At 48.9% G+C, this 27,973-nt stretch overlaps 1 protein-coding gene and 1 long non-coding RNA gene across 2 annotated transcripts in view; both read left to right on the forward strand.

The window, feature by feature from the left end:
• Positions 1-10,590, forward strand: part of KCNN3 (potassium calcium-activated channel subfamily N member 3) — an 81,588-nt gene extending 70,998 nt beyond the window's left edge. The window contains 3 exon segments of the mRNA XM_075122767.1: positions 1,540-1,667; positions 1,950-2,019; positions 4,977-10,590. Coding sequence (XP_074978868.1) covers positions 1,540-1,667; positions 1,950-2,019; positions 4,977-5,273 — 495 coding nt within the window. The 3' untranslated portion in view covers positions 5,274-10,590.
• Positions 10,591-12,158: 1,568 nt separating this feature from the next.
• LOC142069941 (uncharacterized) lies at positions 12,159-27,449 on the forward strand. Its single transcript, XR_012665901.1, has 2 exons — positions 12,159-18,261; positions 19,950-27,449. It is a non-coding gene; the product is annotated as an uncharacterized LOC142069941 (long non-coding RNA).
• Positions 27,450-27,973: the final 524 nt, after the last annotated feature.

Consider the following 27,973-nt stretch of genomic DNA (forward strand, 5'->3'; position numbering starts at 1 on the left):
AGCCGTTTCCATGCCAGCATATAGGAGCCATCCGCAGGAATATGTGACTTTATAGCAGGGAGAGGGAGCTGCAAAGGGGAAAAGCTCTGGCTTTGATCCTTGGGGATAAGTACAGGAAATGGCTGTGGTGCTGTCCCCATTTCCCGTGTTACCAAACCTACCTGTGTGTGAAACATCGGTGACACTGGTGTGGCTGCCGTGGGGAAGGGGTAGCTGGCACTGGGGGTGGATTCCGCTCTGCACGTGAGGCGTGTTCACACCGGCAGCTGACACAGAATCCATGCCCTCTCGGGCACAGCGATAAATATCTGCCAGGCAGCGTTCCCTCTAATTTTTTACAACCATGTGCGGAATTAATTTTGTTATGTACACCAAAATGGAAGTGATGTGTGGCGGGGTGGGGCCGAGGGGTTCAGAGTGTTGCAGGGGGCTCAGGGCTGGGGCAGATGATTGCGGTGTGGCCGGGTGAGGGCTCCAGCTGGAGTTTCAGGCTCTGGGGAGGGGCCGGGGATGAGCGGTTTGGGTGCAGACTGACCCGGGGCTATGGTGGGGAGAGAGGACTCCCCCAGCCCTCTCTTGCTGGGTCCAGAGGAGAGGCGCCTCTCACGCCTGGGCGCCTCTTGATAGCCGGTTGCACGTTCACGCAGCTTAGAGGGAACTTAGCTGCCAGGGACTCTCAGTGGTGTTTGGATGGCCTGGAACTGATTCCATGAAGAACGTGGTCCTGCCCAGCACAGGGTAGATTGTTGCACATTTAGGCGCAAGGTAAAAAGTGAGGAGCAGGCTGGGGAGTGTGGGGGAACCCAAACAAGAACGCTGCTGCATGGTCCCCAGCCCACTCCTGCCTCGCGTGCGAAGTGCCCAGCAAAGCACCTCGTCAGCATAAGGAGGAGCCCACTCATCCCATGTCGCCTCAGACCTGCCACCCATCCTCTTTCTTACCCGTCACTCTTGCAAGCAAGGGCTCGATCCTGCCAAGTGCTGAGCAGTCCTGTAAGGTGCTGAGTGCCCTCAGTTCTGACTGACTGAGGGGAGGGTGCTCAGCAGGTTGTAGGACCAACTCCTCAGGACACAGGCACTCAGAGGGCTGGGGGAGTCCTCTCTCCCCTCTGCCTAGTGCTCACCCCTATGTGTGTAGGCCTCCTCGTACATCCAGAGCTCTCCACTCAGTGCTCAGATACCACAATGATGGACACATCAGGCAGCAGATAAGCTGGAGCACAACAGCCTGTTGCATCCTGCTGTGCAACCCAGAAGGACCTGAAGGATCAAGGTCATAAAGAGCCCTGCCTAAATACGTCAGTCAGAGCATCATCCAAAGGAATCCGTGCGATTCAGGCTCCGAGTCCCTCTAAATTCCAGCTTGGAGTAATCCAGATCATCCCCTTGTAAAGGGTGTTATTTCTGTTCAGAAAATACCAGTACAGACCAATCCAAACCATTGCCCCAGGCCTAACATACGAGATACTGCATCCCATATGCTCCCTGAGCTAGGTGGGGGAACTAACCTGCAGCTTGGTCTCCGCTTTTGTCTTGCAGATCAAGAATGCTGCAGCCAACGTCCTTCGGGAAACGTGGCTTATCTACAAACACACAAAGCTGCTCAAGAAGATTGATCATGCCAAAGTCAGGAAGCATCAGAGAAAGTTCCTTCAAGCCATTCACCAGTAAGTGGAATCCACTCCAAATGGCGACCAGAAGAACAGTGGGGTGGGAGGGAGAATGATCAGCCTGGTCCAGACCTCCATGTTCCAGCTCAGTTCATAGAGAAGAAAATCTGAGCCATTTTCCATTTCCTTGCCAGATGCCGTTATAAATTTGCTTGTATCTTGTTACCTGTTTGCTGTGTGTGGCTAATCCCAGCTGGGTTCCCAAAGCAGTTAATGCTGATGGAGGGACCAGCACACGGAAAAGGGACATGGCTGTATCAGCATTTTCTTCTTCCACAGGCTGCGCAGTGTGAAGATGGAGCAGAGGAAGCTGAGTGACCAGGCCAACACACTGGTTGACCTTTCCAAGGCAAGTCTCTGAAGTTCTCTCCGAGGCCCACAGGGCTGCAAGCCTTTCATCTACATTTACTGTATAATCAACTGGTCGGAGCTGGCTGAACGCAGTAGACAAAAGGTTAAACACTCGGCATCTGGAAATGGCAGTTGGGGACATTACTCAGATCCTGCAGCAAGGGATAGGGCCCCTGGTTGTAGCTATTGCTGCACTCGGAGATTGGGGCTGGATTCCTAGGATGCTGCTGTGCAGATTCTAACAGAGGCTGAAGTTGGATAGGTACAGTAGTATTGTGCCTCATCTCTGGAATGGGAACGGCTGGCATAGATGGGGTGTGCCAGTTCCATTTGCAACCCACACACAGCAAAGCAGGATCTGGGATCAATCTTTTAAGATCAGGCTTCTCAAAGGGGCTTTAGGCAGACAGGTGCCCAATTCCCACTGAAAATCCACAGCAGCTGGACTAGCTCAGGCCCTGTTGAAAATGACAGCCTGAAACATTAGCCAAAGATGCTCTTCGTCTGATGACAAAATTCTGGTAAATTCTTTCCCCCCACCGCCGGGCTCCTCATTTTAACATCCCAGAGACAGAATATCAGTGGAGCCACAGCAGCGTGGCAATGGGCATGTCTTCAAAGAACTGCCAGAGCTGAAGGCTCCCAGGCCTGGAACGCCCAGCTGCGCCATTGGCAGAGTTTGGAGGACATTATTTCTGGTTACTCTCATCTTGATCTCGGGTTAGATTTCGTGGCAGCAGGAAACCTAGTTGGAGAGCCAGACTAAGAGCTCAGTTTTCACATGTGGTGTCCTGCTGAAAAGATGATTTAATTTAGGGAGCAGCTTGGTGCTTCCTCTCCCAAAGGAATAGAAGCTGGGTTGCTGTCAATGCGATGGCTTGTCTTTACTGCGGAGATGGGCTAAGACAGCAGGTCCCCAATGGGGATTATCCTTATGATGCAAATATCAGTGTCCCAAACTAAACCACGAGCAATTCAGGAACTACCCACACAGCAGTGTATCCTCAAACCAGAGGAAGATCCAGCCCAACCCAGAAAGCAGGTCCCTGTTCTGTTTGTTGTTACTGTATTATGAGTGTGCCCAAAGGCCCCAATCAGGCTGAGGGCCCTCTTGTACTCAGTGTTGTACAAACACAGGTGACGACTTCATGGCCTCCAGGGCTCACAGTGCAGAAGATGAAGGGCTGGAGGTGGAGACAGAACACATGCAAATGACTGTGGGGATGATAGGCATAGCTGAGGCTGGGGATCATGGTTAATCATTTCAGCAGCATGCAGATGGATTGTAACACAGAACAAGCTGCAGAGCATTAGCCAGAGGCGAAGCTGCACAGGCTGCTCGCACTGCTAGTAAATAAATCTAAGTATCTGATACAATCAAGCCTAGGCTGAGTCCTGCCAGAAAAGAGTTAAATCAGACTGTTCCAGCTGCTGCCAGTGTGTGCACCTTGCAGCCAAGAGGTGAACTCTGATGTTCTGCTGATCAATGTCTTTCTTACCGGGATGCTCTGGACCAGCCAGAAGTCTCACATCTTTCGTCTCTGTCCAGGCTTCCCCTGGCATTCAGTCACCAGGCAACGAAATAGAAGGGCATAGCATCTCTCTCTGGTAAAAACCTGTTAAAGGAATAAACTCCTTACAGCAAAATCCTGTAACCGGCTTTTCTTTTAACGGGCCATTGATTCATTTTAAAGACTTCTCTCTTGATTTGGGAAATATGCTTGTGCCTCACTACACAGGAAACATCTTCACTTATTGACTCAGCACTTTTGTTGCAATTTGCTCTGTTGCAATGGAAGTTCAGTCTCTGAACAGAGATTTCCCTCTTCCTGGTATCCATGTGAAAAGGCTTCACTGTTCACACAAGGCTCTATTTCTGTTACAAGTATTGTTTTAGCTAGGTGCAACTGTACCCTAGCTCCCTCTAATCAAACTTTCATCTCCCTGCTGTAATTTTCCCTCTTATATTCTTTCTTCTCCCCTTTTTGCCACCTGTATTTGTCTGTTCTCATCTCTTTGCTTTCACAGTCTCTATCAGTCCCCCGTCCACTCTATTTTATGAAAATCATCAGAATCACTTGGTGGGGGTGTGCAGAAATCAGTTCACTGAGGTTGCATGTGTGTGCACTCATCTCAGACCACATCAAGAGTCTCAAATCCCAGCAAAAAGGACCAAATGTGATGGAAGACTCTAATTTCCAAAATAGCTGGTATTTCCACATGCCAGATTCCAGAGAGGCAGTCTTGCCTATTAGTTAGAGTAGGGGCAAGTCCAACTTTGCTACTGACTCACCGTGTGACCCTGAACAAATCAGTTCACCTCTAGGCGCCTTAGACAACCCTTACTTTTGTGAAGTGCTTTGAGATCTTTCCATGGAAGGTGCTACCTGAGTGTGAAGCAGCATTGTTACTTAGATCTAGTCCTATATGCTCTGACTCTGATTCCAAGCGTTCCCAAAAGACAGCAGCCAGTTTTAATTTCTTAATTTTTGGCCATTAGCTGGTTAGTGGCTCCTCAACTGGGAGAACGTTCTGTCCGTCATCTTCCCAGGATTTGCCAACAAGATGTATTTTCAAGGTTTCTGCAGCCAACAGCTTGGCGGGACAGAGAGTAAACATCCAGCGTTTGCCACTTAGCTTTCACAGGGTGAAATGTTTTCTTCTTAGTCCCAGTACAGAACTCTCAGCCTCTGAGGCTTCATTCCAGGGTTAGCCAGCTTGTTGCTCTCCCCCGCCCATCAGAAATGCAACCAAAGAGGTTCTCGCCCAAATATTTCGGATCTCCAAGAGAGACAGGGCAGGTCTTTCATATACAACATCCTGCCGGCTGCTACTCCATTCTTGCAGGCCTTTGCCAACTGTGCCAGCTCAGCTGTAAACGGCCTTTACCTCCCACTTGTTCTGGTTGTCAGTGTCCTCTGCACTAATCCCACTGATGTCTTCTTTGTCCCCCAGATGCAGAACGTTATGTATGACCTGATCACAGAGCTCAATGACCGGAGTGAGGACTTGGAGAAGCAGATTGGCAGCCTAGAGTCCAAACTGGAGCAGCTCACCACTAGCTTCAACTCTCTTCCCCTGCTCATCGCAGAAACCCTGCGCCACCAGCAGCAACAGCTCCTCGCAGCTGTTATCGAGGCTCGTGGCATCAGTATGGCAGGGGGCACCCCGCAGACACCCCTGTCCGACAGTCCGATTGGGGTCAGCTCCACCTCCTTCCCAACCCCTTACACGAGTTCAAGCAGCTGCTAAATTGCAGACCGAGCCCCCAAGCCCTACGAAGACAAACAAGAAGAGCTACTTGTAGGTCTTCAGAGTCAAGTCAACTCTGGCCGCCACAGAAACACCCAGGCCAAGCCAATGCTGAAAGCATGACTGAATTAACGCCGAGGCTAGCTCAGAGCCCTCGGAGTTCAACAACGCCTTGGAACCAGAAATCCAATCTCTGTTTCGGTGCCTCTACGTTTGACGAGAAGGAAGCGGATGTGAGGGGAAGCCTCTGGCAAGGCCTTTGCTGCAGTGTTTGGTGGAGGACAGAAATCCACACTCAATCTCAGGTCTTCAACTAGGGAAAAAAAAAAAAAAAAAAAAAAGTCCGAAGCACTGAAGCAATGGAGCTGTACCAGAGGGAGAGTACTCCACAGGGTGGGCTATGAGCCATGGGCAAAGGGGCTGCTTATCTGCAGGGCCTTCCTTCGTCCCCATTCCTCCCAGCCCTGTTTGTTAAGTGTCTTGCCAAGGAAGAGTCAGGGAGGAGGACAATTAATTTACCAAGACTGCTATCCCTTTGCCTCCTGCACCTCACACAGCCCCCCTGGGGAGCTGCCTTCTTGCACAGGCTCTGAGCTCAGAGGCCCACTTGCCACCCTACCCCCGGCCAAAACACTGCCACATACACACATTTCCAGTTAGGGGAGGGTGTTTCGTTCGCTCTATTCTGAGTCTCTTCAGAGTCCATATTCTGCCTGAAGCCATGTGCTGGAGCGCAGTGTTCAGGTGTTGTGCACAGCATCTGGGGCACGCCGGCTTTGTGCGGGTTTTTATTGCATTACATGGCGGTTACAGGGAGATGTATGATGAGGCCCGGATGAAACACACTGCAAGTCAATCCAACGCTGATGGTTTAAAAATGCACTGCCACTCATAGAATCATAGAATCTCAGGGTTGGAAGGGACCTCAGGAGGTCATCTAGTCCAACCCCCTGCTCAAAGCAGGACCAATCCCCAACTAAATCACCCCAGCCAGGGCTTTGTCAAGCCATGACTCCAATAGAGCCATGCGAGACATCCGAGTTCCAAGCATCCTGCGTCAGCAGGGCAGGGAGGGCTGCAGAACCAGTGCGCTCAGCCAATGGTCAGGAAGGGCTTTGTGGAATGGAACCAGATGGTTCCTCCTGGAGCTGCATCCAGTCCTGTTTGAGTGGCGCAAGGGTCACTGCACTGCAGGGCTTTCAAGGGGGCACCCTGGATTCCTCCTGAAAATCCCTCTGACAAGTAGAAAAAGTTGTGTGGTGGATCTTGAATTACCTGCATCACCCACAAACCAGGGCCACCAGTAATAGTCTCAGCAAATAATCCAGTACCTTTCCAATCCAGATACTCTTTGAAGAGGCTTCAGAACTGAAAGGTGAAACACCAAGGGCCAATCAGAGAGAGGGTCTTAAATTGTGACATTAATTTAAAAATTCTTCCCCTTGGCTGACAACGACATTCTACTAGCTCAAACACTGCTGTGACCTAACCATGAGGTTGCTTTAATGGGAGGTAGTAATGGGGAGAAACACAGAAGAAGGTTGATTAGGACACTTCATCAGTTTAAAACAGAAGACTAATTAATTGCAGTGATTCTGTTGAGTCTTGGTAGATAGCAGCAGAACCACCTGGGGGTAAATGATGCAATGCATGGCTTCGCAGGCAGCTAGACATATCCACACCACTGGGTGCTGCCCTTTGTGGCCAGCTGCTGGTGGAGCTGCCTTCCACAGCAACAGTCAGGAGTGGAGCTGGACGGGCAAGTTGCTGCCACTGACGGTGGGAGAGTCCATGAGAGAGAGATGGCTAATCCTTGCTAGTTGTCACCAGGGGCCTGGACACCGCCCAGCTTCCCCTTGGAACTAAAACGTTCCCTTCGCCCTCTGACATTTTCACTTCTTAAAACTCTTTGTTCAGCCCCAGCTCCTGCCTTTGTTGTTTTAATGCCTTGTATGGTCTTTATTCAGAGTTTTGCAGGCAGCCCAAGGCGCTGCTTGCTTTCTTAGAACTCCGGGGATGGTGTTGGCTGCTCTCAATGAACACTCAGCAGAGGATATTTATATATTTTTAAACGGATGAAGTAACCATGTAATTACTCTGTGATATTAATTACACATCACCCAGCGGTGTCTGCTAATTGTAGTGAAAATCACTGTGTTACTCCAGGCATACTTAGCCTGGAAGCTTCTCCTCTGTAACTCTTTCACTTCCATAAAGAACACTGGATTCCATAGGTACCTAGGCAGGGGTCTATCATCAGCACAGGGGTTTACATGCAAAACTCTCCTTGCTGCTGCTGGTAGGTGTTGTGCACCTCAAGCCCTACAATGAAAGTTTCTTAGAAAACAATCACTAGCTGGAGAGAGGAATACGACTTCTTCCCACCTGCTCTACCCCCTGGAATGCTGGTGGCACAATGGTATTGCTCTGCTGCATATTGTGGCAGAAACACCAAGGGAGTTCTGCTAACAATGCCCTAGTACCACAGAGGTCTGACTAACCCCGTCGGTAGAGCAGGAGCAAAATACTGCAGAGGCAAGGCAGGATGTTACACAGCCCCATGCCAACAGGAACAAGGGCACCATGGACACCTTTCCATCAGCCCCACCCTCAGAGGGTTTCCTGCACCAATGCTGTGGTACTCCTCACCCAGAACATCTTTCACCATCTTGAGACATCGCAGACTCTTCCCTCCACACGGCAGCATTAGATAATCACCATCACCCCTCAAAGCCCATTGCAGTGTGGGGAACCAGGGCTCAGACACACCCATTTCCATAGCGGGAGAGATTTCCTGGTTTATAGCCACACCATGGTTTGGCCTCTCACCCTCCAAGTCGTAGCCATCAGATCTTTCTCCTACTTCAGGAATGCTTCCATTTCCACTGCCATCGTTTGGTCCTTGCTTCCCTCCGTCCCAGCCACAAATGCCCCAACTGCACGTGCAGCATTCGGAGAGGAGAGATGGCTACACTAAGATCACTGCCAGTGTCCCTCCAGTCTGACCAGAAGGAGGTATTCTATCTACAGTAGCCATCTGCTCCCCCTTTCAAATACCTTGTATGTGCAGAACTGCACAGGGCACAGTGTAGGCCAGTGGTTAGGTCACTCGACTGGGAGTCAGGAGCCCTGAGTTCTAGTCCTGGCTCTAGTCCTTGGGCAAGTCACTTCTCATCTCTCTGCCTCCATTTCCCCTCCTGTAAGAATGTGAGGACAATGCTTATCCATCTTTATAACGTGTTTTCAGGTCTAGAGCTGAGAAAGGCTTTAGAAATGCTAAGTAGTGTTATAAAATACACTTGTCTTCATCTCTGGTGGTTCACAGAGGACTAAACTACAGCAACTTACACTGAATCTGTGATATAAGGACTAGCAAGAGACAGAAAAATATACCCTTGAGTTTTAGATCACTAATGGGAGTATCCGTTGCAAAGGATTAGTATCACCAGCAGGAAACTTGTGCCTAATACTCAATTTTGGTAAATCCTATTGAATGAGATGAGACTAGAAAATGCCAAATCACTAACAGATTCAAAGCTTTAGTGAGGAATGAGGCACAAGCAGTGAAAGCTTCAATATCACGTGTGGTGGATGAGAATTTTTCTTCAGGCATAACTGTCTAGTACAGTGTAATTTCATTAGGATTGATTATTATCTTGACAGAAGTTTCTTGCTGGTTTATAAAGAGACACAGATACTCGACTGCCCTGCCAGCTGGTATCTCTGGTGTGGCAATAAGCAACGTACTGTGATTCACTTGGCTGGTCCAGTACTCGTCACCATTGCACTACCAGTCTCCACTGTTCCTCCACCCCACCAATTCTGCATTCCCTCACATTTCAGCACCCTAGACAGCAGTCTGGTTAATCCAATCCTCGGTGGCAACAGCATGTTTGACTCTACCTCTGATACCCGTTTTTACTCCTTTGTTTCCAGCTACCATTGTTAAGGTGAGTATGGAAGTGAAAGCAATGATGTTTGCAGTGGCATTTAAACGATTCTACAGAGCCATTGCTGTCAGGCAGCCTTTGCTAGTAGAAGGATAAGCCAGCCACTGATTATCTTAATGAGACAGGCACATCCTGTAATATAGTAGAACCTCAGAGTTACAAACTCACCAGTTAACCACACACCTCATTTGGAACCGGAAGTCTGCAATCAGGCAGCAGCAGAGCCAAAAAAAAAAAAAAAGCCAATACAGGACAGTGCTGTGTCTAAAGGTAAATTACTAAAAAAATAAAGGGAAAGCAGCATTTTTCTTCTGCATAGTAAAGTCTCAAAGCTGTATTAAGTCACTGTTCAGCTGTAAACTTCTGAAAGAACCACCAAACTATTTTGTTCAGCGTTACGAACAGTTCAGAGTTACGAGCAACCTCCCTTCCCGAGGTGTTCATAACTCTGAGGTTCTGCTGTATAGTATCCATTTCCCCAATGTCCTAGGCTTACCCTGAGTAACTAAGGGGAGTTTTCCTAGATTTACTAAGCCGCTTTAATAGGACTCCTTTTATAAACAAGTAACTGGCATCTCTCCTATACTGGAAACACCTAACCTGAACTGGAATTTCCCTACGAGTAGCCCATTGGCAAATCTTTAACAACCAGTCTCCATCTCCCAGTGGCAGGGGGTATCTCTGTTTACACACCTGAGAAAGGCATTCTGGAACGTGCAGTAATGGGCCAGGAGATGACACCCCCTCAAACTGAACCAGAACAAAGGAAGGGAAGAACCGAGACTAGCTGAGACTGAGGGAGGAAAAGCACAGGAGTAAAACTCAACCATAGTTATCAGCCCAAAGAGATGCTGACATTCTACCGCCAAAAAGCAGTGACAAACCACACGCAAATCAGACTGAACCAGCCAATGCCCACGTTTTACGGTAGAAGGAAGGGGAAAAATAAACATTCTCCGGCTCATTAATGCCAGAGAAATTCTCATCCTGAATCTCATACAGGACCCAGCCATCTTCAACAATCTCATTTCCTGGCACAACCTCAGTTTTGCTCCAAGAACCTCTATTCTGCACGGTCCATGAGGGAAAAACCACAAAGAAGCAGAATGCCAGAACCGATAGAACATCCTCTTTGCAACTCTTAAACCTGAAATGTTTATATTCAGACTTAGATGATAAGCATCCATATGGGTTTGCATCTTGCCTCTGTACCGCTTGCTTTTTTTTTTTAATAATAGGAGAAAGCATAATAGTTTATTTTAACTATGAAATATATTGCTATATTATAAAGGGTATTGTAACTTTCCATTACGTTTTTCTATCAAACTAGTTTGTTAGCAGGCAGAGGTGTCAGCCTGCTGTCAAAATGTCTGTTTCTGAGTACATGTCACTGCAGATTTTAGCTTAACACAGGGACTAAGGCAAATGGTCAGCAGATTAGAGCCTTTGCAATGCATTTGTAGAGACTCCACATAGTCCTAACCCTTTGAATTTGTGACAATTAATATGCACGATATAGGTGCTAGACAGAGAGAAGGGAAAGATTCAATGCAGGTCCTCAGCTGGTGCAAACCAGTGTAGCTTTACTGACCGCAAAGAAGCTCCCCCAGCTTCCACCAGCTAAAGTGGCTCTCATTCAAGTCCTAACATGCCCTGCCAGACCGTTTCTCTCCCTTGTTCTCTGTCTCCAGATGAATGCAGGAGCCTGGTGCCTAGGCCACAAACTGCATGAATCCAAAATCCAAGCTCTGCAAACTCAAGTTTTCCCAGTGGGGCGTAGTAGCTTGTGGAATGAGCAGTTAAATGCTCCTCTCCCGAGCCCTGGGTTTCAGTGGAGTCTGTGCTGTTCAGTCGGGATAACAAGGCTTGACGGCCTCAGCTCAGTGCCCACTGACAGAGGCCAAAAGCCCAGGATGCAGACGCACTGCTCTGACCTGGGAATAGCTTGCGCCCAGACAAGGATGGGGGTCCGAATGTCCTCCTAGAATAGAGCACGTCTGCAGGGCAGCTGGAGGGAGCACACGGAAGCTCCATGTGTCGCTCCTGGCCTGTAGATCAGCAGAGAAGTTTGGTTTTCAGCAGCTGTTGTCCCCGAGACCCCCAGGACCATGTGTGTTCAGGACTTCCTTGGGGTGGGGAGGTGAATAAAGTTCTCCCTCTGTTTCTCCCCTGCCCTCGGTCATCACCTGACTTCCTGTGCAATAGTGTAGTACCGCCCTGCCTCGATTATGTTTGCTGCTGCAGATAAGGTCTGCTTCCAGGGGAAATTGTTTTAAGTGAAACAGACCCGACAGTGCTCTGTGCCTCACTGAGGCGCACTGCCCCGCCTGGTCACCACTAGCTCCCCGAGGAACTGCTCAACGTTCTTAGCCAGAAACGAACGCACCATGCCAGGCCTGGATGGGGCCAGCACCCTCTGGGCTCATATGGCAGCCAGTTCTAAGATGCCAGTGTGATACCAGGCTTCATAGGATACCCCAGAACGACACTGCCACAGGGCAGAGTTGACACATTTCTTCACTGGTATAAAGAGTCCTAAATTCTGAGAGGGGCTGATTTTCTGGTGGTACAAGGGGATATTCCTTACTGCAGAACAGAGACATTATGAGTTTCCGGGGACTCATCCAGTCCCACCTTTGGGTTTTTGATGCTTGTGGCTTGCAAGTATTCGGAACAAGCAAACAAACAATCCTCTTCCCAATATCTAGTCTGATGGCTGCCTTGGAACTGGGCTGGGCTTGATCTGCACATGGGGTGGGTGTGCAAAGCTGGCGTGAGGCTCTCCCCTTTCCACTCCCCTGTGGCTGGTGCCTGGCCAGGCACCCTCTACCGAATTAGGGCTGCTCCAACTTACACTTGCTCCAAATGGCCCCAAGGGTCTGGAACTACAGCCAGTGATCCCCATGACACATGGGCCTAGGTCAGACTAAGAGCGGGAAGTGGCCAGAAGCTCCGTCTTACAATGGAGTGACCTTCTTGGGCTGGCTAAAGCAGCTTTAGAGCATCAGCAATGCAGCACGGAGCAGCCAGATCAGCCAAAGAGCCCGGCCCTAAACCTCTTTGTTCTGTATTCCTGTTCAGTGCCTTGTACGTCAGTGTCCTGTCCTGTCCTGTCATCCCCACTGCTTGTGGGCTCTGTCTGCAGTGCTCCGGAGCAGCACCCTTACAGTGACGAGCTGCCATTCAGAGAACGACCCCCCCCATGCTTCCCAGCACATCTTCATCTACCTGGAGATCCGAACGCCCTTTTCCGCTGAGTCGCCAGCGCTGTCCCCAGCAGAAACGCTCTTTGCCCTGGCTCAGCACCATTCAGACATGCACAGCTGCCAGCCTATCACAGGCAACAAACATCCTTCGCTCCCTTTTCCTCTGTTTCCAGTCTGCAAACTATTAGTCAAGGTGAATGCATGAGAGGAGAAGTCCAACTGCGCATTCCTGCCCCTGGGACTCTCATAAGAATCATTTACGTTATTTCTTGCAAAGGCAAAGATCCCTGCAGGAAACCCATGAGAGAGCAAAACAGATGGGGGCAGGTTTGCCAGATCATGGAACGAGCGGTGGTCCCGAGACCGGTGGAATTGCTCAGAGGATGAGCCCTCTGCACTATTCCACTCTGGCTTCCCCTCAACCCACCCCATTTTCACTGTCTCCTCTGGCAGCCAACGACTCCCTGCCCAAACTGCCTCCGGGTTGGTTCGCCACAATGGATCCTGGCTCTACAGGGAAACATTGACGATATTACCATCCTTAACCGCCACAAACATTTCCCTGAAGGCAGTGGGGGAACAAAAATCTGCCCTTCTCCCAGCCACAGCCCCTTAGCCAGCTGTGCCCCCCTCCACACCACGAGAACTGAATTACAGAGAAGGGCTTTTCGGGGTTTGGGGAACTATTCCGATACAGGATTAGTTCCCCTCCCTCTGTCAGACTTGGGGCTGTTTTCCTGACGCTTCCTCTGGCCCAGTGTTTAACAAAGATGCTCAGTTTTACTTTCCTGCCTGAATGGACATTACCCAACAAGTGTGCTGCTTTCTCACTGCTTCTGTTCAAAGTCATCTCAAAGGCTTTCCCTTCATTTCAGACTCTGCCTCTGGGCCCTTTGGGTCCCTGCTAACAGCACAGTTACTGTGAGACACAGAGCAGGACAGGGTTTCCACTGGCTTGCTACTGAAAATATCTCCTTTCTTGGCTAACTACCAGTCCAGGATTCCACCGGGGAACTGCCCCGACCGAGGTCAACCCAGTGAACTTAGTGGACTCTGATTCACTAACCCTGAACTGTGAATCATCTCTGGTTGTTATTTGTACGTATCCACAGGCTGGATTTGATCCAGTGCTTACTTTTCCTAGTTCTTCTGCTAACCATATGCGTGGTCCCTGTCAACCCGGGGCTCCCTAAATTTGGGAGGGAGGGGCGGAGATGCATCAGACAGCATTGCCGTAAAACTGATTTGTACCCAGAAACAGGCATGTTTTAAACTAATGGCTTTAACCTGTTCACTGTAAAAAGTGCCTTGGACTTAAATCTGAAGAGGTCAGTATCTATAAATATTTACTATGCGGGTGTGTAAGTAGGTAGATACCTACGTATATACATACACACACCCACAAATATACAATCTATACGTACATATATAAAGGCTTCAGAACCCTCTGTCATATTGGTCTTTGGAGCTCTGTTCTTTCCTTCTGATCTTAAATATATTTGCTCAGAAAAAGGCCTTTTATTACCAAGGCCAAACTGCCCAGCAGTGTACATTGTTATGATTCTCTCTCTCTTTTTAAATAACTTTTTATGAACAAGTTGGAGGTTTTTTCTCTTGTGTTTTGAAAGAGCCAATGCTAGGTCTGGTGGCTTTGAATTCCATCACCCCACACCTCCGCCCAGCAGTGGGAGAGCACCAGGACGTGTGGAAGAAGCAGGCTCCACTTCTCCGGGCTGCCCTGCTGCGGCATTCTGAAGATGGGTCTTTTGGAAGTGAGTCATGTGGAGACATTTCATTAGGTTGCTTTATTACTTCCTGCAGAATATTTATTAAAGAGGCCTCCAAAATGCTGACTAGACCTTCCCAGGAAAGTGACAGCCCCCATACTACCTGACTCGGTGCTCACAGTCCTGTTACCGCAGTGGATCTGGGTACCTCTGAGACGTTCATGAGTACCCTGTGAGAGAGATCATTTTGCATTGCTCCTGAGCTGAGGTATAGACAGATTCAGTGATTCACACAGGGAGTTTGTGGCAGAACTTGAGCCTAGATCCTGTGAGTCCCGATGTCTTAACGGCAAGGCCATCCTTGTCTTCGTCACTCTAGTGCTTCCCGCCGGTAGAGCCACAACGAATATGGCACTTTGCCTGTGGCCGTTCTGTCTCCAGAATGCAAGTGGCATTAACCAGCTGTCCAATCCTCCTCTTGAGTCACAGCGATTAACCCATTTGCAGAGCACAGACAATAGTAGCCATTAATCTGCCATCAGTGAGCAATGCAACTCACACCAGAGACAAGCCTCCAACTTCCCGAGCAAGTCTCCTGGAGCAGAAGCAGCAGCTTCCCCAGTTTAAGCCAGCAGAGTCCATTTGGACACTTCACTGCAGACTTTCCTCCCCAGGGAAGGGGCTTCCCCAAGCCTGGCCCTAATCTGACTGAAGCCTGTATCTTTTCTGAATGAGAGTCTGAGCAGGAGATGGCAAACACAGAACAAAGAGGCAGAAGAAGCAGCGCCAGGCTGCCCCAGAATCTGAACTAGAAAGATTCTTCTCCCTGCCTTCCACAGGCCGAGAGCACTGGAGCTTTTTAACTCTTATTACAAACTGATACAGACAAAACCAAAGATGCTTGATGCTTCAACTCAGAGCCCGCCTACCACTGCGGTGGTACTTCATACAGTCTCTCCTGTTAGGAATGAAACCAGGATCACATCACCCCACAAAAATGTTATCTTTTGAAGGGGCTGCTACCTTCCAGTGCTCCCTTAGGAATCTGTTTTGGGACTCAACAATTACATCCTTGTTTAAGGGACGAAGGGATAGGCCATGGTAACTTGTGAATGTTAAACAATGTTCCTCTGGTGCCCTGGCAAGGTACTCTGCACCTGAAAACAAAACGGTGTAGCTCAGAGCAGAGCAGGCTTAGCTGCTGGGCTGAGCCTTCCCGACCAGTTATGCCAGCGTAGCTACGGTGCTGTAGTCCCCGCACTGCAGATGTGGCCCAGGTCATGAAGAGCAAAGGGAAAGTACTTGTTATGAATAAAGCGAAGCCCTCAACCTGTAATGGGAGGAAATGCAGACAGGTCTCTCCTACTCCATGTGTACATTCAAATACAAACAGGACAATCAAGGAGCCTAATTCTCACCCACTTACACCAGAGCAAGGGAGAACAGGATCAGGCTTGGTATGTTTTGCACTGTTAAGCAAATAGCCAGAGCCCTTCCTTACACACACAGAAACTGGGGTGAAAGGCTTTGAAACCAGATAGAGTCCAGATGGCACCAAAGTGACTCTGTGAAGAGAATGAACTGATAAAGAGAAGCAGGACACAGAGCCCTCCCAACCTGGCATGGGATACCAGAGCCAATGTCCAGCAAATGGCATAAAGGGCTTGTCCAAAACCTGCTGAAGTCAATGGGAATCTTTCCACTGACTCAGGAGCAGTGCCCAAGGGATCAAATGATCCAGCAGCAGCCCTAGTCACTCAGGGCAAAGCAGCGGCCAGGTGACCAAATTCTCATACCCACACACACAAATTCTCCAATCCACCTAGACACATGCAGTCGTGGTGGGAATCTCTCATGCAGTAACCCAGATATCGATACTTTGAGGAAGCCTGGGACATTCAAGGTCCTCCGCTGACACATTTATCATTTCAAAACTATGCCCTGGAGGGTTTTGAGAACTCCACAGTTAATACCTGTCAAATGTGAAAATACCCGCAACAAGCTCTGCAGCACTTCCTTAGAAGATTAAAACCGTGTAACTTTGTTTCCTGTATTACAGGGGATTAAAGAGGCAGTGCCCTGATGTGTTAATTCTGCTGTATTTTCCCACACCACTAGAAATTACACACTGAGATTAGGCAAAATATGCTTAATCTTTCTTTTCAGCAGGAAATCTGTATTTATTAATGGTTCTGGATCAAGGACTCTCCAAGGGGAAAGAGAATAATGCCTGAAACCTAGATCTTCGTTCTCTCGGCAACGATTCACCCACCGGCTTTCTGAACCTGGAAACAGGGACTCTGTTGTTGTTTCAGCCTGGGACCAGACTGCTGGCATGTAAAATTAAAAAGGTGGTAGAGGAGTTTTTAAACTAAGGGCTGGGGAAAGCTGACCAGTGCGGAGGAGCACACAGTTCGGACAGAGCCATCCTATACAAGAGGATTTCTGAAAGGGGATACTCTATATCCTAGTAAGGAGGAGAGGACAGAAGTTGATAAAGTACAGGTAGGAATTGAAGAGAACCAGTAAACAAAAAAAGAACCCCATTCAATTACATCACATGAAGGCAGACAACTAAATATGGACAAACATTATAAGTGACTGTCTATAACTGCTAGAAATCTAAATACCAAGATGGGTGAACTTGAGTTCCTGGTATTAAATGAGGATATTGATACAAAAGGCATCACAGAAACATGCTGGAACAATAACATTCGATGGGACACGGTATTACCAGGGCACAAAATAGGAATGACGGAATAGGTCGTGCTGGTGGGGGAGTGACGCTGTATGGGAAAGAAAGCATAGAGTCAAATATAACAACAATCTTAAATGAGCCAAACTGTACCATTGAATCTCTATGGATAGAAATTCCCTGCACGTACAGGTTAAACTGGAAAGTTTTGTTGGTTGTATACAGTCCAGGGGTTGTGCATTAACCACCCCAATGTATCATTTCTCCAGTCAGGTCCTGATTCCATTTAAGCGGATTTACTCTTTTCCCCAAGACGTACGTATTATTCTCAGTAATGCTAATGGAAGTTATGCATGTACACCAAGAAGACGGCAGGCTGCTAGTAAGGGTGTGTCATCTCCCAGCACAGTTACCAGAATAAAGAAAAGCTGTATCCAGTTTAGACTAGTGGCCTGGCACTTGTGAAGAAAGCAGCATTTCTCAGCAGGATATGCTGTGAAATGTGCCAGTAAATTACATTTTTTCTAACTAAATGGTTATTTCTGAACTTCCTGCTGCTAGCAGCTACTCAGCTAAGACCATTCTATCAGTTGTGGCCAGGCCAGCATGGTAGCTCCGTTGCACAAACTGCAAACACATCACCATCCTCCTGAGACGCTAGTTCAAAAAGAATCTAAATAGAAACCGTAGGGCTTGGCGCTCTGTTGCCTGGCACCTGAGCCGCCATTTGCACGAGTGCAAAGTGGGGTTGGCCACCACCTTCCAGATGTAGCTGTTTTACTCTCACTTTACACAGCTGAGAACAACAGAGAATCAGAACCATCAAGGAACACTGCATGTAGCCAGAGATGCCACACCAGGGTGGTGTATAAAATGCAACGCTCTCTATAAAAGTACATTAGCCTAGTGTTAAGAATAAAAGTAATACCATATGTGAACAAAATACAGGAGAACACTGTGTATGGATGCACTCAAAACAAACACCAAAGCAAGGTTTCACATCATCCCAGCCATTGAGAAATGCAGATGAGGTTGATAAATATGTTCCTCCAGTTGGATTTTTGCAAAGATCTGTACTTTTCTTAACAGCGCTGTTCTAAGAGGCCCCCCACAAAGCATAAGAAAATGACGAGCCCCAAGGGAAAGAACAAAAGCTTTGTTCATGCTAAAGATATTCTCCAACTCAGAATCTAATTCAGTCAGCGTACTCCCATCTCACACTTTGTGAGCAGATGGCTTGCTGCTCCCTGCACCAAAGAACTGCCCTGCAAAGACAGGAGACTCCAACTCAGCACCAAGCTGGGCCAGATCAGCCTATCACACAGGCCGTTTATTCCAGGCTGCAAGGAGAGCTGAGTGTGTCTCAACCAGCGGTTTCTGCCTAACTGCGGTGCCAGGATCGCCCACCTGGTAAGTGCTCCCTGTTCTCCCATATGACGGTAGGTCACTGTAACATCGGGGGCTTTCTAGTACCGGCAACTTTAAACTGCTGGGACAGATGAACCCCCTCAAGCTTTGATGGGTTGGCTCCAAACTGCTCCTGGGTTTGGGTTTTGCAAAATCTGAAGACATCTTTCAAAACGAAAGCGCCCCCCCTTCCCCTAATTTTCATTCTCTTTCAGATTCACACTGATCAGTCCTTTCGACAACTCTTGTCTCACTTCTAATTCTATATTAATTATAAAAACCCTCCTTATAAAACATCTCTTTGTTGTTACAGCTCTTGGTATGGCAGGATAGGATGGCAAGCCGGAGACCTTCCATGTAACAATACAATGCTTCAGGGAAGCTAAATGCAACCTCATAAAACTGTACCCACTGCAACAACTTTCCTTTTCAAAACTCCCAGCACTCACCTCTCCTGTGAGCTATTCCTCTGGCTAGATATGGCCTCATTCCTGGAGTACCTGAGTACCTCACAGTCTTGAAAGCCCGAGGCTAGTATCCTGAACACTCCACCACCAGCAGAGTGATCATGTGAGCAAAGGTTTATTAATCAGTCCGCAAGGGCAGGATATAAAGTATTAACGCCTGTCTCACTATGGCGGAGATGCTGTTCTTGTGCTAAGGTCTCCTTTCCAGGACACAGAGAGAGAAAGTGTGTCTGTCTATCTGTCACTTTTGGGGTTACCCGAGGCGTTCGGGGAGAATTACTACCCCCTACTCACAGCAGGAGGGAGCTGCACCAACTCGCTGCCTCCGGGGAAGCAGGGCACCCAGGTCATGGGTTTCCCCCCAGTTCGACGCTCTCCTTAGCACGAGGCACTTTGGCAGGTTTAGAGTAAAACCAACCTGGCGTTGGTTGAACAGAGCTCGAGGGAGAGATTCCAACATAAGCCAGCCTAAGGATCTGGAAACGTTAAGGCTACAGGTAAAAGGAACGTAAGACGCGGTTTATAGCCTGGACTTAGTAACCAGTGACTTTCCTGGCTCATTCGGTATTTCTCACCCAAATAAGTTCTAAACGGTGCTTGTCCAGTCTAGCAAGCTGGGATTCACCACTGATGAGACAACCCCCCTGGCAGAGTGATTCCCCTTGTCCTCTTTCTTCTTCTCTTATACAGTTATAGACTCTTGTCCCAGGACCCAGGGCTCCCCATTCAGAGACTTTTATTGGGGTTCTTTTGTCTTGGCACATACCAAAACCTGCATCTGGCCAAGAGAGTAAACACCAAATAGCTCAGTCGATGCTATCCACGGTTCTCATGTAGATTGGATCAGTTTTCAGGCTCCCCCTCCTTAGGTGCTCGGTTTACACCGAACCGATTTGGAATACCATATCCTGCACATTACACAGCTCTAAAACTGCTTCCCGTACAAACCCCTCTCAATAACTAAGACAATCAGCCAGTTCTTAGCTTTTGGCAGAAACCCCACACAACCCCCTTGGTGAAATATTAAGAAGATGGTTGGACACAGAGGTAATCTACCTGCCAGAGCACAGCTGTGTCACAGCACCTTACTGTAACTGGGAAATCCTTCGTAAAGAAGTGCAGCGGGACTAAGGTAGGCAGGCCCCATTCGCTGCGCCGGGGAGTCAGGGATTTTTAGGCACTGCCATGACTAATGCAGTTATTTTCGGATCCCCCACCTTGCAGGCGATGGAATGGGTGCATGATGCATCTCTGCACCCACCAAGAACAGAGACACTCCTCCCACTACTGAAGAGAAATAGAAGATCACATTGGATATTGCTGAGGGTGGGGGATGAGCAGAAAGCTCTCCATGGACTGCAGTGGAAGCAGAAGTAACCTCCTGACTTCAGTGAACCTGGTCGCATACACGCATTGGCCCCCCTGACACCGAATGATTACTGGCAGACAGTAAGGTAACAGCCACAGGCACAGTAAGGCAAATGAATCGGCTTGTGCTGATTACAGTTACACGGGAGTAAATTGGAGTGATTCAGCTGGAGTCTCTCCAGATTTACATCAGCATTGACCAGAGCAGAGCATGGCCCTTGGATTTAAAAGAAATCACGTTTTTCTGTCCTTCACTAAGCTCCTTTCAACATGTCCATCCCTCTCCTCCTTCGGAGCTGCCTCTCCTCTTGTGCTCTGCTCCAGAGCAGGGGCTCTCTGCTTTCTCCAGCCTGCCACCACAAGCTACAGCAGACAAAAGTTTCAGGACCCCTCTGAGCAAAAAAACTGGAGGGCTGGATGGGGAGAGGAGCATGTAGAGAAAATTGCGATTCAGATGCAAGTCCCATGGGATCTGCCCAGTTCCCAGAGTCATAAGGCTACGTCTACACTCAAATCGCGACAGCAGCGCTGCTGTAGCACTTCAGTGCAGACACTCCCTATCCCACCAGGAGGGCCTGTCCCGCCAGCGTGGGTAATCCATCTCCCCAGGAGACGGCAGCTAGGCTGCCAGAAGAATTCTTCCATCGACCTAGTGCTGACTGCACCCGGGGTTAGGTCGGTGTAGTTCTCTCTCTCACACCTCAATAGACGGGCCTCTACCAATGTACGTTCATAGTGTTGACCAAGCCTGAGAGAGAGAGGTCCTTTGGAGAGGGGGATAAAAGGAATCTGCTGTGGGCGCCTGGGTCAACCTCTTGCAGGAAACAGACCAGACCAGATAGACAGAATGGTGGAGAACAACAAGCAGCCGGCGGCAAAATGACCCCTCCTCCTGTGTCGGAACAAGCCCACTTCCACACTTGCAGCACCCTCACTCCTGCAACGTTCCACCTGCCAGCTCTGACCCCTGCCTCCCCGAGACACACACCAAGCCACCCCAAAGCCGTTGGAGGACGCGGCTTGCTCTGAAGCTGGCACTGGATGTTGGTCAGGAGCAACAGGCTTTATACTCATTAAAGAGAAATCAATTAGGCTGCTAGAAATTCAGCCACCTGGTGCCTCTATTTTTTCTTCTCCTTCTCTTTTCCCTCAATGTGCCACTGCTGCCCCAGGGAAGTCATGAAAGAAACAATACATATTTTTCTCTCTCTCTATCTCTCTCCCTCAGATTAAAAAATGCTGTATGCAAAGAAATCAGCTCCGGCCATCCAATTACAGTACTGTACATAGTCTCTGAGGTTTGCAAACAGCTATCTTTCTATCCGTTTATCATCTCTATCTCCATCCCTGCCTCTCCATCTGCACAGATCACTGTCTGATCCACGTCTCGGCTCCTCCTGTTGGCTTTATCATTATAAAATGATAATCTGTAGTGAATAAGGGAGTCCTGAGCAAGGTGTAATAGGCTCCCAGGGGATGCAGAAATTACTCCTTTATGTGGGGATGCCCTTTCAGAGGCCCAGATGCACTAGTGTTTCACTTGCTAGACAAACGCATTATACCGTCTCTTGGCTCTCCAGAGCTACATAAACATGAACAAGTGAAGAGCCGAGGGCCACCTATCTCCTGGCCTTTCAAGGAGGTTCCTGAAGTTTCTTGAGGAATATGATGGGGCAGGTGGGGGGAATCCACTCAGCTGAGCTTCAAGATGATACCAGGCAAATACTGTGGCTAGTCTGGGTAAATTCAGAGCTGGGTGTCTTCCCTGCTGGGCTGAAGCAGATTTAAATGAGGATGGTGCTGGGCCCCTGGCAGATAGCTCAGAACAGGAGGGAAGAGCAGTGAGCTGCATTCCCCCAGGGTAGCAGCACTGCAATCAAAGAGGCACACCCCTGAGGATGAGTCTCCGGCCACTGGCATAGCTATCTGTAAGCAAAGGTCAGACAGATCCTGCCCCAAAGAGCTGACAGTCCAGAAGGTGCACAGATAAGACAGGTCACATCAGGAATCTGGAAGGAAGGAGTTTTGTTTTGGTTTGTTATTATCTCACTTCCTTGTAGGCATGACAGCAGACATGTATCCTTAGCTCAGCAGCCTGGGCAGGTGTCCAAACCATAAAGAGTAGCCTGGAGAAGGGAGCTGTGGGGTGCCGCTGGCAAAGCAGAGAAGGTCACACTGAGAAAGATTCAGGTTTGGTCAGAAGCACCCTCACTCCAGGGCTCACTTTAAACTCCTCCCTTTCAGTCTCTCTGAATGCAGAGTACGCTCTTCCTCCGACAGATCGTCCTGCACACGGCAGGAGGGGAGCCTGAGAGAACGGTTATGGCTCAAGACTAAATGCAGGATGGAATATTAATGCAGCATACGCTGACACACACTGGAAAGCTGAATGAAGTCTGGGATTAGGGAGGGTCATTAGTGTAACTGATTCACCTTCCGGGAACTGTTGTGTCAGGTACGGTAATCCGGAGGGGCGACACTGACCCACTTTTCACCCCCAATAACCAGTGCTGCCAGAGAAACAGCGTGGCCACCCTTCCTGCAGAACAATGACACCTCCCCAGGGAGCCCCACTCAACCTCCTATCCGATGCACACGCACCCAGGCCATTGCCCAGTGGGCCTGGATATTACAAGGAGGAGTCTGTGATGCTGGCAGACCTGGTGCCAGCCATGCCAAGCTCCCCATGTCTCCACTGAACACTGACAAATACACAGTCTGGCTCACCTCTGTGTTAGCAGTGTTAAAACAGGCATTAGAATGATAAGAATGTGTTTCGTGTTTAGACTTTATTGAACACTTGTGAGCTGCTGTCTGCATTAATCTCACAACATCTGTATCCCACACTGCACAGTAAGATTTGAACATCTGTATCATAAGCCTTTGCAACTGTGTAAATCACCAGACAGGAGAGAAACATTAACCAGCGTGAAATGCTAGCCTCCAATGGGTCTCATTGTCCTGCCCGACCAAGAAGGCCCCTCAATGCCAGACGGACCAGAGTGGAACATTAAAAGGGACCAAAGTCTGTTGTTTACCTTTCCTCTTCCCCTTGCAAGTGAATTCCTCCATCAGCTGAGTTTGCAACTGGAAGCAGAAAGGGGGAAAGGGAAAAAAAGCCCCTAACAAGGAGGAACTGCATCTTTATGTGCTTGGACTCCGGGGGTGTAAGGATTATTAGACATAAGCAACAGCTCTCCCAAGCTTAGCCTGGACTAGCCCTAAAGGAAAACAGAGCTTGCTTATTATAGAAGCTTTTAGTACCTTTTGAAGCTTAACATTGGAACTCATTCTCTATGTTTACCTACTTTAACCTCGTAAAGAACTCTCGTTTCCTTTTCTTGTATAACAAATCGTTCCATAGTTTATTATAGGATTGGCTGCAAGTGTTGTCTTTGGTGTGAGCTCTAAAGTGCAACCGACCTAGGTCAGGTGACTGGTCTTTGGGGCCTGGGAGCAACTTGAACATTGTTGTGATACTTGGTATAAGGGACCATCTCTCACAAAGGTAGGTGGCGTGACAGAGCAGAGGACCCGAGGGGACGGCCAGTGACTCCATATTTAGGCTGTTATGGTGCCTGGAAAGTTTACGCTTGATAATTTGTTGGTGAAATCTAAGTATAGAACTCCCAGGCAATCTGGGGTTTGTGCCCTGGCTCTTAGCAGTTTGCCCTGAGCTTGGTACTTATGCTCTTGAGCGACAGCCTGACAGAGCTCAACTGGGACAGAATGTTCTGGAACAGCATGAAAGCTTCTTTCCTTTGCCGTGGAAAGCAGCAGCACTAAATAGTGTGGTATGCAGCTGGCCCAAATGAGCAGAAGTCTTCTTAGCCATTGGGACACCAAGACAGTACAGCTACTGCCATCGCAGAGCCTCCATGTTATCCCCAAATGAGACCCGGGCCGGCCACGGGCCAGGAGCCCACGGCCCATAGGCAGCAGGTGGCTAGGGCTAGAGGGGGCTCAGCCTCCCCCGTCTGTTTTCTGAGCCACCCTGCTGCCCACGTGGATGCCCAGTTCAGCAGGTAATGCCCATATCTGCCAGGGCCAGGGAGGGCATGGGGTGTAGCGGGGGGAGGGCCCCACCTGTACGCTGGATTCCTGGTGGGTAGAATCCCGGTAGGGGCCTGAGCTGCACTTCCCAGGAAGGTTTGGTGGGACAGGATGAAAGTCCCAGGGAAAGCAGGGAGATCCTCAGGTGATTGTGCAGGGGAAAGGAATCCCAGGGGAGGCAGGAGACTCCTTGCCCTCCCCCAGGGGCAGGTGAGGTCCTCCCCCAGGGGCAGGGCCTCACCTGCACACAGACATACATGCCAAATGCCACTGTGGCAGGCGCCTCCAAATCTGAGTGGCAGGAGGCCAGAGCAGGGAGCAGGACCCAGGCCCACAGGCCAGGAGCGGACGATGTGGGGTGACAAATATTTTCACCAGCAGCCTATGCTGAGGCCCACACCTGACTTCCATAAAAATGGGGCACCCTCCTCTTCAAAATCGAAGGGCAGCCCAGCATGACTACAGTCCCCCTCGCATAGTGTGGCCTGGGATCGTGGTTCACGATAGCACACTGCGGGTTAGGACATGCCAACTACTTACTACAACGACTGGCATCCTATAAATGCTACAGACTAAATTCAATTAGGCATCCCTGCGTTTCTGGGTTCCAGATAAGGACAGCCCTGGCCTGCCCTGCAGAACACCCCAAGCTGAATCTGGCTATGCCCGCAGCTTAGCCGGTGTTATACGTCAAGGGATGGTCAGCCAGGGATACTGCCTGAGAATCAAAATGTTCCGATGCCTCTTTGTACTAAGATGTACTGCCTTGTGGAACAGCCCTAAGGATGCTAACACCTTCCACTGCTATAGCTGATGGGGGAGCTCCTGGATTTCAGCTCCTGAAATTGATCCCCCTGCAGCATCCGCACCTGTTTTGCAATGGCGCAACTTTAATAGACTAAAGGCAAGCTGTGCAAATGTGAGAATGTCGTCACGCTGTCGGACCAGGCAAGTGTGTAACCAACAGCTGGACAGACGTGGTTGCTCTCCCCGGAGCCTGGCTTCCCTCCCTCCCCACACCCAGAGCTAGCAAGATGCGTAATTCTTGCTGACATTTCCCTGGAGAACAGCCACGGCAGCTGCCTCAGTTTTATCAAAGCTCAGGTTCAATCATTCATTCAACAGCAAGAAATCCTGAAAGGAACAGCGTGTGCAATGCCCCAGATAATACAGCTCATTTCTGGGACCCACCAGAAAGCTTGGAAACCCACCCCGCTCTAGACATTAGCAACGGACAAGGAGGTGGAAGTGAGCTGCCTTCCCGCCACATTTTAGGAATGAAAACCCTCTCCCCTCCGGTGCGGAGACAGCAGTTCTGACAAAGCAGCAGAAACCCTCGTGACAGACCCAGGGAGACGCAGCCTTCTTCATGCACAGGACAAGCAGACCAGGTGGTACATTGCCATGTGCAACCTACCTCCTAGTGCACGTGCACAAGTCAGTTTACACGTTGTTTGGTTAATGGTCCATACCAGCTCATTCACCTATCATTTCACTAGTGTCTTGTGCTAATGTAATGGACTTGTACCAGTGACACTTTGCTTGGCAGGATTGTTAATCGTCCCATGCTCATGTTGGAACAAAGGTACCGTCTTTAACACACCCTGATGGATGTCTGTTCACTCACACACTGTGATATTGTCACAAGGCTTTTAGCAACAACAACAAATATTGAAAAAAATGTAAAGGGGAACTGAAGGCACATGGGATGTGGAGACTTTCCAGTCTAGGTCACTGGTTTGCATGGACCCCAAGTGAAGCCAGTGCTACCCATTGTGGGGGCTATGTGAAATGAAGGAGTGTCATCAGTCTAGTTTTTAGCGCTATGTGACAAAACCCCCTTACTTCTCGCTGGGAGCCTCTGCCAGGAGGCCAGAACTGATCCTATCTTGAGCTGATCCACCCGGTGCAAAGACAGTGCATGGGCGTGGGAGAAGTTTGTACCTGTTCCATGGGTAACGAGGAGACTCCAGGGCTATTAATCCAGCACCACCCACTCCAGAAATCCATTCATCTTAAATAAAAACATAGGCTGTTGGGTTCGGGGAGCAAAAAGAAGGGCCACTACAAATCAAGGCCACCAGCCCTTCTCTGCCTGGTGAGAACAGGCTGGCGTCAGGAGCAGAGAGTGGAGGTTCCAGTGTCCTTGAAAGCAGTTTAAAATGAAGCTCTGTGGGAATGGCAGACTTGTACTAGAACTGTCCTTAGAACAGAAAGTTGGATGGGGGACATGTGCTACAGAGAAAAGCAATACATCGCAATCAGACCCTAGCTGCAGGTTCCAGAACCTCCTTGCCTAGCTGCTTCTTGAGCAAATGCTGCCACTGTGTGGCCTCTGGAGAGCTCTCTGCAACCTTTTAGGAGAGCAAACAACTTGGACCCAGCTCTCCATCTCCCAGGAGGAAGGACTACGCAGGGAAGAAGCACTTCGTAGAGCTACAGCAAACCAGCCCCGGATCCCCCACCCTCACAGAGCCAAGAGCTGACTGAGCCCCATGTCCCCCTCGGCCGGGTGCACTTGCTGAATCTCAGCAGATAATGCAGAGCATGAAATGAAAGCACGTCGTCTTCCTGTGCTTCAGCAATGTCAACCAGTTTGCAAGGGCTGCCAAACAGCCCACCATAATTACTGACTCAGTGACTATACTGTGCCCACATTTCTCTGTACTCCGACCCATTAATCAGTTATTAAACACTGGCCCCAGGCAAGCTCCTTATCTCCAGTATAAACTCACTCGCCCAGCCCGTTCCCAAACAACAAGTGAGTGTTTGTCGTTACAACTCCAGGATGCAGACAGGGTATCCGATGAAGTGAGCTGTAGCTCACGAAAGCTTATGCTCAAATAAATTTGTTAGTCTCTAAGGTGCCACAAGTACACCTTTTCTTTTTGCGAATACAGACTAACCCAGCTGCTACTCTGAAACAGGGTATTAAGGTTTCTTTTAAAATTAAATAGATAAAACGGCAGTTATTAAAGATGTGACTTTGGCAACTTGCAATCTGCAGAGCAGTGAGCCGCATTCCTATTGAAGGGAGTTTGGAATCCAGCCAATTTTCCATAAATAAGGAGACCTAAGGATGAGCTCCCATTGATTAGCTGAAACTCGTTGCATGTAAATATCTATATTGCATAATGATCTATAGCCCCATAATTCCTAGAATAGATTATTCCAAGGCAGACTATAGATCATTCCTGTGCGGGAAAGAGAGGCTCTGTTGGGTTTAAGAATAACAAATAAGCACTAAATTAATCAAGATTGTTTCAATTTACAGAATGATCACGAGCAATAAAAAACTGAACAGATCTAGGGCTTGAGTCTTCCCTGCCCTGCATCCTGTGGAGTGACTTACACCAGTGCAAAGTGGGTGTGAAGTGCTCCATCTACCCCTCCCCCCACATCAGAAGGGGAGCATCTTACCCCTCACTTGCCAGTGTTGCCAATTCTTGTAATTTTATCATGAGTCTCATGATACGTGGTGTCTGTCTCAGATCCCCACCCCCCCCGAGTCACATGAGAATCTTCGCTTTCATTTTTTTATGCCAAGGAAGAGAATGAGTTCCATTGGGTCTAAAGCACAAGGTCCCGATCCTGCAAAGACCTGCACCTGCTTGGCTTTACTACTGTGCATGGTCCCAAATGAAATCAGTGGAACTACTCCTGGTGGCAAAGTTAAATACACATGTAAGTCTTCGCAGCATTGGGGCATCAATGTGCCCTTATGAGTTACAAGTCTAAAAATGATGGGTTCATTACATTTACATTTCTATATGACTGGTTTTTTTACAGTCATACTAAGGACACATTAATGACTTGCCCAGAGGGTG

Source organism: Caretta caretta, chromosome 24, assembly GCF_965140235.1.
Source record: "Caretta caretta isolate rCarCar2 chromosome 24, rCarCar1.hap1, whole genome shotgun sequence".
Lineage (NCBI taxonomy): Eukaryota > Metazoa > Chordata > Testudines > Cheloniidae > Caretta > Caretta caretta.